This window comes from Silene latifolia, chromosome 11 (assembly GCF_048544455.1).
Source record: "Silene latifolia isolate original U9 population chromosome 11, ASM4854445v1, whole genome shotgun sequence".
In the NCBI taxonomy this organism is placed as follows: domain Eukaryota; kingdom Viridiplantae; phylum Streptophyta; class Magnoliopsida; order Caryophyllales; family Caryophyllaceae; genus Silene; species Silene latifolia.
Window position 1 is genome coordinate 139,803,249 of NC_133536.1, and position 12,281 is coordinate 139,815,529.

At 38.2% G+C, this 12,281-nt stretch overlaps 1 protein-coding gene across 1 annotated transcript; it reads right to left on the reverse strand.

Annotated features, from left to right (window-relative positions):
- Positions 1-613: 613 nt before the first annotated feature.
- Positions 614-11,610, reverse strand: LOC141611929 (CDP-diacylglycerol--serine O-phosphatidyltransferase 1). Its single transcript, XM_074430587.1, has 13 exons — positions 11,421-11,610; positions 10,863-11,048; positions 8,442-8,507; positions 8,283-8,342; positions 7,391-7,481; positions 7,030-7,084; positions 3,611-3,690; positions 3,376-3,492; positions 3,173-3,257; positions 2,635-2,726; positions 1,625-1,878; positions 1,435-1,523; positions 614-1,173 (listed from the first exon to the last, which is right to left on the reverse strand). Exons 2-13 carry the CDS (start codon positions 11,024-11,026, stop codon positions 1,046-1,048), a joined length of 1,281 nt encoding a protein of 426 aa, XP_074286688.1. The 5' UTR covers positions 11,027-11,048; positions 11,421-11,610; the 3' UTR covers positions 614-1,045.
- Between the last annotated feature and the right edge of the window lie 671 nt (positions 11,611-12,281).

Sequence of the window (12,281 nt, forward strand, 5' to 3'; positions counted from 1 at the left end):
TAATTGGTACAGAGTGTACAAATTGTAAATGAAATTAGGAGAGAACGGCGGAGGATTAAGGGTTTGAGGACTTTTATGAGGTTAGTTTTAATAGCGGGCCTAGCGAGCGACCCATGGGCAATTTTGTGCCATGGGTAATTTTGTTTAGTCCAAGCCCGTCCATTTATTATAGCGGGCCTAGTTTTCTTGTCCGTTACCTGTTTAATATTTGATTTTTCCTGTCCAGGCCCGCTATTTAAGCGGACCGAACGGTCTGGGCCAAATGGGCCGATCCGCACTTGATCAGCTCTAACTATTTCGAGATGATTATACTAGACATGGAGCTTGTTTTTTTCATCTTAATTTCCGCTCACATTCAGTTTCAGTTATTTCAATTTACTTCAGTTCATTTCACTACAATTCAATTTGATCTGGTTCAATTCAACTCTACTACTCTATTTGTCTATACTTCAACATCGTTCAGTTCTCTTTAGTTCAACTCAGTTCAATTCAATGTAGCTTCGTTCGGTTCAATTCAGCTACTTTTTATTCCAAAAGAATAAAATCATACGCATTCACAAGTTAATATATATCTAGCACAAGAAAGCTATAAAAAAAAGTTAAAATCGCTGCAAAGAAAAGAAACAATAATTTCCAAGCAAGAATAACTAATCAGCCTTCACTTCAGTGCAAAATTACGTAAAACTAAAATGGATCTACACGTACAAAGCCCATAACTACTACTTCCATCTTATAAGACGACTAATCATCTCTAGAATGAAGATTCTAATCAACTATTTGATAAAAATGAAAATTCAAAATGCTAAACGAAAGCAAAGGTATTTACAAGCACACAACAAAACCCATGAGAACACCCCGGCAAGGTATTAAAATATCGTTTCCATCTGCGATAGTAGAAGCAGTAGTCCCACCCTATCTTGGTCGTTGCATCATCAACCGTAATTAAAGGTCGCAGTAACCTGTCAAACATTTAAAAAGCAGACGCAATACGGTGACGCGCACACTATTTAATGCCAGCAACGTGAAGAATTTTGAGCCAAGTGTTTCATCGCGACTTTTTCTCTGAATACCTATGCATTTTCCATGACCAAGCAATCAAAAAGAACAGAACTCCTACGCCAGCAAATGTCCAAAAAATGACCAGCCATTGCGGCATCGAGGTTTGGTATAATCCTGGCATGTAAATACGATGACATCAAATTGTCCACAATCACGCAAGTTATAAATAGAGAACGGCAAAAACATGATGAATGGCTCAAAAACTGTAACACAATCCATTAAAAGACACTTGTAAATTATGGTTGGTACTACAGATTTTTTTTATAGGGGTATTTGGGTAAAACAAAACATGCAGATTATAATAATGCTGATGTAAAACGGAGTTATAATAGGAAGCGAAATATTGGGAGAGAAAACATGGGAAAATGAACGTACCATGTCCAAACTTAACACAAATGAGCAATTCAACAATACAGATGGCCAAGGCAAGCCAACAAAACGCCCCTACCTTCTTTATAGGTTTCCTGGAGAGAGAAAAAAGAAAAGAAGCAAAAGGTACCCTTAAGCTAGGAAATGAACTCATAATTACAACTAGTACTTAAGGATTAAAGGAAGCTATCGGTACCTGTCTTGAAGATATGAATTATATTCTCGAATTGTAGGAATAGCAATGAGCCACCACAAAATCAATCTATGGATAATTATGGGATTACGAGAAGGAATCCAAAGACAAAACTTGAGAAAAAACGTGTTCAGCTCCACTGTCAGAAACACAACGCAAAGACTAAGAACTTGAATAAACCGCCAAGGACCAAGCAGTGGGTGCCATTCATCTTTATCCCACCGTGCAGGAGTAAATTGTCCCAGTGTACGCCTAACCTACAAAAACATTAAGGGAAGCAGTTATGAAGCCTTTGAATTCATTGTAAATGTCACCATTAGAATACGAACGAAGTGACGAAAGAGGATATCTAATGAGGGAACAATGCAGAGCAAGTCACAAAAAAAATGTTGGAAGTATCTGTAATAGTTTCAAATATTAGTTGTCTCTGCAGAAAAATTGGCATTGCTTATCAGGTGTTATATAACAGGGAAAAGCATGGCCCCAACCATTACACCCCTAACAATCGATCGCCACACTCTCTCTGCTCCCCCTTCCATTCAGTGACCACGCCTCTTTCCTTCCTCCTTTTTCGATAGCCGCCATCTCTCTCTCTCCTTCCTCCCATGTTTGCTGGCCACCACTCTCTATCTCCGATCACAGTTGGTCCACAATCGACAACCATTGTAGATCCTCAAGCTGGTGGTGTCGATGGTGGATCTGGTGATGTTTAATTATGGTAGTAGGGTATGGCTAGAATGGAAGGGGAGGCGCTAGTTGGGAGGGTTGATTAAGTTTTTAGTCATTTTGGTTTTGTTTAACTACGAACTCGCTTCCACTCTAATTGTAAGTTACTGTTGTTTCGTAAATTACTGTCCAAAACAAATGGGAAGAGCTTTCTTAAAAAACAAAAAAAATGGGAAGACCAATAGAAACGGGAGGGAGTATTGAACACTCTATTAAAAGAGTCTCATGTAAGGACGTTACCTATTCTTATCGAAACCTATAATAACAGATTAGCTTATTAGACATACCTTGCCTAGAATGTTTGGCTGGCGACTTAGTCCCACCCATTCATATGTTTTACCATCAAAGTACCTCACAGTACGCATTCCAGCAGATATTCCTGAAGAGAAGTATCAGTACGAAAGCATTCATCACAGAACATGAACAGGAAACCACAAATAACTGGACTAACAACTAAGGGCTCATATTGCCCTGAAATTCTACAAAATGATCATATACAATATAGAGGCACAGAGGTCTCTTAACCACGCCATAGTACACAGACTTAAGCAGGCAACCATTAGTTAGTTTTACATAATTGTTCCAAAACCTTTAATAGCTTTGTGGTAAGAGCGACTATTTCTCCAACATACATCAAAGTTCGGATTTCTCCCAAAACATCCCCCACGGTGGAGGACTGGAGGTCCTAAAGACATGGCTACGATGATGTAGTTTTAAAAGATACTGAAAGCAAAACTCAAACTCAGAATTAGAAGGGAAGACGACATTAGCTGAAGCAAATGGACCAAACTAAAACCTACAGAAGGACAGATACTTATTCCTTACCAAACCAATTACAGAGCAAGATGTCAAGAATGATGCTGTCCCACCAACACTCGTTGAAATTCGGTAACATATGGCGGAACGTTAGCTGCAAAGTAGAAGAAAGGATCAGCTTCCAAATACAATAGTAGAACCTTACTTTCTGTAATCTGTCCTTACAAAAACAAAACCAATGATGCAATACAAGTGCAGCTTCAAAAGATCACCTCCATCAATTCGAAACCAATGGATAACACCCAGAGCAAGGGCTGATTGCGAATCATGATTGCCTTGCACCACCATCCGAGAATATGGGCTATAACGAATTCGTCAAATATTGTAGCCTAAAAAAGACTAGACCAAATGAACATTTGAAAGCAATAAGATGCACAGAGATTCAACTAGAGAAAACAGGATGGGGAATACAGAGAAATCCAAGGTAGATATAAAAGATGATCATACATAGAGGTTCCTAAACCTGTTGTTGGGGTCTTCTGGAACATATAGTCGGCAATCAGCGCCATATGATCTTTCAGGAAGTTCTGTACCAGAACAAAAGGACAAAATTAAAACCACAAACATATTTTGCATCTATTGTTTAAAAGGTTAGAAATTAGAATAGCCGACAGGAGTATTTGTTGTTACTTAAAGAGTGCAGAAAACTACTAATTGTCTGAATATCTAACAGTGGCAGACAAACTACTAAACAACGCGAATACCATACACTGATCAATATGATTCATTATGTCCTATAACATTTTCAATTTTTCATTCTTTGCATCCTTTCATCATTGCTTTTCCATGTTCTTTATCTTCACATAATTTTTCGGCCAACATCTCTCAGTGCAACTGTTAAACTAATACAACAAGACTAGGTCTATGTCTACTATTGATCTTGTTCCAGCAGAATGTACACTGGTCATTTTCAATAGGAACAACTAACTAGTAGTCCAGTGCATAATGAAATATCACTTAACAGACATGTACTAATTTCAGCGGAAATCAAAATTTAAACTTCTTCTGGAGGCATTATGATTTATATTTTCCGGCAAAATGAAATCAGTGAATGAGTTATAAGCATATTTTACTTGTCTACCATTTACACAAAGCGTGGCATATACCTTGCTCATCAACATAATAAACCTGGTCCGTGCAAAGAGGTTCACTTCAAGTGGAGTAAGATGCGATTGGAGGTACGCATCTTTCTCATGCAACCACAACGAGGAGATCTTTACCAACTAAACCATAATCGAAAAGCCGATGATCATCTAAATATATGGAAAACAAGCCCGGAATATTTTAAGATAAATACTCACTATTCTTTGGTTCTAGAATCTAGATAAAGACTCGCTATTTTTATTGTGAAGTGGCGACTCTTTGGGGCAAATCCAACACGACTTCAATTATGGGTCATTAGAAACAATTCCGGCATATAGGGGAAGATTGCATATATACGACCCCCTTATCCCACCATTGATGAAAGTCTTTGAGGCACTAGGGCAATTTTGTTGTATTATAATGAGAAAAGACAAGAAGATAAAGAATATGTACGCAAGGATACTAACATTACAATAATTAGGCTAATACAAATATCCGAGGCATCAAAATAAACACACTCCACACCCTAACGCCTAATTCAGCGCCAAGTTATTTGGTTTTGAGAACAATAATTTTCAGCTTAGATTTACCTCATGTACGAAGCACACAATTATCTCAGCTACTGAACTACTGTGTCAGTTCTGTTTTCTTCATTCTCGATTCATAAATATATTCAACCGATTTGTTCAGACTTGAGACCAAGTATCTAGAATTTATTTCAACCGATTTGTATTATGTTTCGCTCTCCCTTTTGTTTTTCATTTTTGCCTTTTCTATTTTTTTCGCATTTTGAGGTGTGCGTTCACCCATGAACGGTTTTAAAGGATGATTCATGTCAGCTGACCCCAAATCATTTTGGGATTAAGGCTCTGATGTTGTTGTTGTTGTTGAAATGTATCCTGAAGCAGGGTTACCGGATTCGCTCGAGTACTCTACGAGTCTACGAATCGCAGGCATTAAGAGCGAATTTTATTTTGTCGCTTACTGAAAATACATATCACACACATTCTATTTAAGTGAGTCGCGAATTGGTGAGGCGTATTCATACTAATCCAGTAATATTGTCTTGAAGTACTCCAACTAGGGGTTTTGGAGGAAGTAAAGAAAAAAATAAAAGGCAAGAAAATCCAAAGCAAAGGAAGCCCAAAGCTACTTACTACAGGGTCATGACTTGAGATATCGGCATAATCGATCCATTAACTATTTAACTTTGCTTCTTTTTTAAATTTCTAGTTTTAGGGTTCTATTAATAGTAACATACACCAAAAGAACATTTTATTCCATTTATATTTATGCCATATTTTCAAACATGACTTAGTAATGTTATGACGCATAGACTATGAGGATAAAAAAGAGTTCACACAAGAAGTAATTCTCTTGCTTTCTCTACTTTTCGTTGTAGAAATTTCTCAAAACATCAAAAGCTCATTCCTTTCCCATTGATGGTCCTCGAATCCCAGTCATTCAAAGTTTCAAACAGGACCCAATATAATACTCCCTCCATCCACTTTTTAATTTTCCACTTTCCAAAATCTTCGCATAATTTTGCAAAATATGAAGATTATAAGTGGATGGAGGGTGTACATATTTTCTTAACTTAACGCCATATTGGTGTAGTTCACGAATAGGTGTAACTTGAAGTCTTGAACACTAGTACAAAGCATGGCATAATGGAATTCCAGCCCACTACTACGCTATATCGCATCTATACCATTCCATTGAAACACAATCAACTTGGGATGGAAAGGCTGTTCAAAAATCCAATTTTTTCGGTATTTAGTTATTTACGATATACTATTAATCTATGTTACTCGGATACTTCACTTACTTGCCGTATTCCGTATCCGATACGTATTTTGTCGGATACGATACGACACATAGATACTTCATTTTATACCAAAATATTGAAAATTTCGCAAAAAATAGCCGTATCAGATACTCCGATACGTATTTTGTCGGATACGAGTAGACGAGTCCGAGTAACATAGCTATTAATAAGATGGTGAATTGCATAGAGATGTGGCTCACGGAACTAAAAAATAGGTACAAAATTATAGCAGATGTAGCTTGCATACGACACCAGGTGTTGGGTTGTAAAACATTATCATGGACATAAGATGAATGTGGAAGATAAGCATATGCCACAATGGATGTGTGATCATACAAGGGAGAATCAAGTAAGAAATGTGGTGATTGTGGCCAAAGGAGTTGTGCGTATTGAAGAAAAATGAGAAAGACTCGGTTAACATGGTTTGGCCGTGTAGAACAAAGACATGTGAGGCCCCAATTAAGAGGCTTGAAAAACAGAAAAAGATTAGAAGAGGTTATTGTGGAGGGAAAGGACCTCGGATGAAGGAGTTTGATTTTTCTTTCATTTTTCTATGTGATTAATTTTTGCACTTAAATCTCCTTTTTGTTATCATTTTTTATATCCTCAATTTCCTTTTTCCTTTTATTTTAGAAAACAAAAACATAGTTATACACTCATTTCAAAATACCGTCTGTAAAAAAAAGACAATGGTATTTCGGTCACGTCAACCAATATTTCGAAATACTATCACTATTCAACTGAATTTTCTGCAACTTAATCAAATACTATCTGTTAATTTCTCAAGAAATATTAGACAACACGTGTTTTTGCAAATGATGTATGTATTTGTTAAAAAAATAGGTCACAAGCGTGATTATTTTTTCATAAGATCTAAACTTTTAATTTTTTATAACAAAACTACGAGGCAAAAATAAAGTTCATAAATGAGAAAATCTAACTTGAACCTACGTACCAATGCCTAGGTCTGGATGAAGATATTTCATGAACTGGCGAGCATCATCACGCTTCTGCAAGAAGTATCAAAAGATTAAAATTTCATATGGTTTCTATTAGTAGTGTTGCAGACTGTTCTCTTAAAGTCTAAGATTGCAATATCTAACGAGAGACGGTCAATCTAGCAAGATTAAAGTGAAAAACAAAAAGAAGAAAAAAAAAACAAGATAGCAAGGCATAACACAGAAGAATACAGAGGAACGAGGCATTAAGAACAAGACATAGTTATGGACATCATGTACAAACAATAAACAATTGACATCATAAGCCAGCAAAAGAAAGGTGCAATTAGAGATACATTTTATTGAAGTTAGACTCACCTGAAAAAGCAAAAATGTGAGAGCAACAAGGTAAATCACAGCCATGCCATGAACTAGTCGCCAAATCGCAGGATGTGGCCGTATGAGTACCCTACACAAGACCAGATCTGGTTACCCTCTGTATTGAAACAACGTCAAATATAGAGAAACAAGAGCCAGATGAATCTTCAGCAAAGCTTAAATCAAATAGCATTCAGCATTTTAGGTTCTCTTTCAAACTTCAACTATGCTCCTTGCATGGCTAATAGACTACTAATAAAAAAAAGTTGGAGATATGGCAATGTTTTTGCCTCATAAGCCATACCATATCTTTTCTGAAAGATAAGAGAAAGTAAGAAACTCTCAAGGCAAACCAATTGAATGCATGAAAATACAACCTAATGCAGCCCCAAGTTCAATAAGATTATCCATAGTCTATGTTATTCAGACTCTTCAAACTGCTCCGCCATGTCGTACATACCAGTATTCCACCCTCAGGCCTCAACATGGGAATGACACTAGGACAATTATTTAAAGCCAAAACATGAGAACTTTTTATAAATATAGCTGAGTCTGACACTTGAACCCCCCCACCGTGTAGGGTACTTCTAAGTTATTATGAGTAACATCATCCATAATTATATACAATGCCATCTTGGCATCTGGCCTATAGAAAGCAAAACAAAGATAGCAAAACTGTCCACTGGCCCACGGGGAAACATAAGAGAGCATACAATATGACTAATATTCAACATCATAAGAGCTTATTTCAACAAACAACACCTTCTACTTCTATCACTATGACTGTTGAATTTATACACTACATATCACTCCATGCAACCGTAGCACTTTCTACTTTGTAAAAAAGAGACCAAAAATGGCGTGAAAGAAGATAAGCATAATGCAAACTCACGTTGAAGGTGCTTGAAGCAAGCAGTAAGAGAGAAAAACTGCAATCATTGCCCATATACCCCTGAATAAAACAAATACCACAGGCATTCAGTTACCAGTCAAGTTAAAAGAGCAGAGAGCTGTCATAATGTATAATGTATATGTGTGAGCAGCAAAATACCTTTTGACTGAAGTGACAACATCATCAGAGTTGCTGCTCTCAGGATCTAGAGCTCCACTAGCCCAGCTGTAAACGACATGAAGCAACCATGGTTTTAAATATTGATTGCAACACTTGTTCATGACCCGACTTGACAAGGTTTTGGAGGCTACCAGACCACATATATTACCGCATTTTGAAGTAATATTAATAGCATTTACTAAAATTAGGCCACGACAACCGCACTCGCAATCGTGACCGATACCGAGATTTAATAGTATTAACAACAAGAACAACTACTACGACCACGACAACAATAACAGCAACCACCACCATGTTTTTATATATCGACTGCAACACCTATTCATGACCGAGTTGAGAAGATTTGGAGGCTACCGCCACATTTTTTACCACATTTTAGGGGAACATTGGCTGTATTTAGAAAGATTAGGCCACAGCAAACAATACCGCAATCAGGAGTGACACCGTGTAATACTACGACAACAACAAAAACTTCAAGAACCAAATTTCAGGTCCAGTATTACGTCCACCTAACAATAACAAAGTAAGTGCCTCAAGGGCTCCTACAACTATGACAACGATGACGACAACAATGCGAGTGCCTCTAGAGCTTCCAGAATGAAATATGTAGGGGTCGGGTATATGCAGGCTGACCTAATCCAACACATAGAGGCCACAAAGGCTCCCAAAATGTAATTCAAAGAGGTTGGATTATGTAGCCTATTCTCAATGTTCTTAACAATTAGGTTGTCTCCGAACGACAAATAATGAAAATTATGTTGAGAATTACTTCAAATGACTTTAGTTTGCTTTATCAAAAAAAACAGGAACAGTGGGTAATTAAGTACATTAAAAGGAAAAAAGAAAAAGGTACTCTCTCCATTCTCTTGGACTCACTAAATTTCAGCTATTCATAGCAATTTACCAACGGTGTCGATGTGTTTGGAAAGAAAAAGAGGAGGAAGGGAGCCAATGTGTTTTCCCTCCAGAAAATATCTTTTCTGCCTCCTCTCATCACTGAGATTTTGCTAGCGGTATACATATGTGTATTCGTGTGTTCAAACAATGATGGCTGGTCTCTCCACTACTTGAGACTCTTCCACCACCAACATACAAGAAACAAAGGAGAGGTCAGATACATCTTTTTGACCAGATTTCCGTTTTTCACTGTAAACTTTCCTTTGTTGAAAGGATTTAATTTCCCTTGAAAGAGAATAGAGATAAATGAAGGGATCTAATTTCCCTCTCTCCGAACCCCTCTACCATTTTTCTAATCAAACAAAGGAAATTACCTCCCTTTATTTCCCTCCTTTCCATTTCCCTCCATATCATCCTATCCAAACGTACCCTAAGGGTGTGTTTGGATAGCAAAAGTGGAGTGAAAGGGAGGGGAGGGGGATGGAGGGAAGGGAGAGAAAGGGAAGGGAAAGGGAGGGGAGGGGGAATGGGAGTGGGTGTTTGGATACAATTTTCCTCCAAATCTATCTTTCCTATTGTGGAGAGATTTTGATTTGCCTTGGAGAGTTGGAGGAGGGAAAATGGATCCCTCCAAATCCCTCACCCTCAATGTCCTTCCACACTTATTTGCTATCCAAACAAGGGATTTCAAATCCCCTACCACCCCTCCCTTTTGTTTTCCCTCCACTCAATCCAAACACACCCTAAGGGTGTGTTTGGATAGCAAAAATGGAGGGAAAGGAAGGGGAGGGGGAAGGAGGGAAGGGAAAGGGAGAGAAGGGAAGGGGAGGGGGAATGGAGTGTGAGTGTTTGGATACAATTTCCCTCCAAATCTTGCCTATTGTGGAGAGATTTTGATTAGTCTTGGAAGAGGGAAATTGGAACCCTCCAAATCTCTCCTCCTCCATTTCCCTCCACCCTCATTTGCTATCCAAATGAGGGATTTTAAATCCCCTAATCCCCCTCCCTTTCTTTTCCCTCCAAATCCCTCAATCCAAACACACCCTTAAGCTTCAATCTCGAGTAATTTGACTTAAAAAAAAAACAAATCAATTTCTGAAAATTATGTGGGTTCCATGATCCATCCGTATGCATTTACTTACACTATCCATACACTTGACAATTATACATTCCTAGTTGACCCTTTCTAAACTTGTGTCATTTGTAAATGTAATCATGCAGTAAGCCTGAGTAAATAGATGGATACATGGAGTACAACACATATTACAATCTGCTTCCCCCAACCACTAACTTATAGGGAAAGTTAACAAACAAGTACAAAGTAATACTGAACCACAAATTGCCTCGCCCAAGTAATTTTGATGAAGACCAAAAAGGTCAATATTCCACATATACCATGCCTATACAATTATAGCTACCGCCTTAGTAGAGTTCTTGGTGAATAAAGCAAGAGCAAATGTATCTAATTTGAAATCAGAGGGCGGACCAGATAAGACGACTCACATTAAGAGACAAGCGCCAATAAGTAAAAGCGTTATTGTACGAGGCTTATAAGCCCAAGCCGTCCAAGGGTCTAGTTCATCATCAACGTGTGAAGTGGTTGCATCACCATTTTCCTGGACAACAACGCCTCGATCCCTCGTTCTTCTATAGCCATTCCGTTCCATGAAGAAGATGCAAGTTTGCAACCTTGACTCAGAAAAGAATAACATAAATCTATGGACTATTATAACAATTACTCCCTCCGTCTCAATCATTTATTTGCCTTTAATCACAATACCGCTCAGAGAATAAAAAAAAGGGCAAACAAATGATTGGGACGAACGGGTAGATAGACAAAATGTTTATATTTACACAAATGATTGTTTAGGACGGGTATATCCGCCTAAAACTTAAAATGGGTGAAATAGACAGTTCATTAATAGGTTTGAATTGGAAATATAAATTGAACATGATTTAGCAAAAAAAAAAAAAAAAAAGTAAAACAAGTAAAGAGAAGTTAATTAAGTTGGCGGTCAACTATTGATAAATCGAATGATTAGGGTGAAAGACTTGACTTACTAAGAATATGTGGAAGGAAGGCAACGTCGGCGGCGGATAGTGAGGAAAGGAGGAGGAGGAGGCGTCAGATGGTGCGACTATATGCTGAGTTCCGGCGAGGATGATGTGGAGTCGTGGAGGTGTAGTTGTGTGTATAGGAGCAGCAAGTCAATAAAATAAAAGAGGGGGGAATAAGAGAGAGGGGAAGGGCAAGGGGAAGAAGGGGATCCAGGAGGGAAAAGAATCATTAAAAAATTACAATAAAAATAGGGTGGTGATTCGCAGTATATATTTTAGTACACTTTTTTTAAAGGGTCCTCATTTTCACAGTACACATTTTACTCAACACAGTAAGTACACTATTGACATTTTTATCCCTCCCATTTCTCAACTTATTTTCTCTCTCATCTCTTTAATTTTCTTTCACCCAAAGAGGCTTAAAGCCATCAACCACCATCTACCACCATTTTCATTTGTTCATCCGTTTAAAGGTAGATGTCGGCCGTCTTGCTCGCCGTCGGTGGTACTTCGCGAGAGGGAAGATGCGGTGATTAATGCGTGTCGGGAGAGGGGATATGCGGCGGCAGTGGTGCGTCGGGAGAGGGGAGATGCACCGGTGGTGGTACGTCGGTGGTGATGATAACAGTCGGTGTTTGCGCATCGGTGGTGATGTTACCTGTCAGTGGTGATGATGCGCCTTTTTGTTTGCAGGTAGTACAAATGTACTACATTGAGAATTATTATTTTTATTTTTTTTAATTGTTTTGTTTGTAATTTACTCGTAGTAAGCGTAGTACGTGTTTGTATTGCGTCATTATTTACGATGACTACGTATTCCCCGCCTATCTCGCCGGCGTCGCATCCTAGCCGGCCTCCGACCAT

Coding starts and splice junctions, on each gene's coding strand:
- LOC141611929 (XM_074430587.1), bottom strand. CDS start 11,026: ATGGAACGGAATGGCTATAGAAGAACGAGGGATCGAGGCGTTGTTGTC. Junction 1,879..2,634: donor AGCCAAACATTCTAGGCAAG/GTATGTCTAATA, acceptor ATGTTTTTGTAG/GTTAGGCGTACACTGGGACA. Junction 1,524..1,624: donor AATTCATATCTTCAAGACAG/GTACCGATAGCT, acceptor TTCTCTCTCCAG/GAAACCTATAAAGAAGGTAG.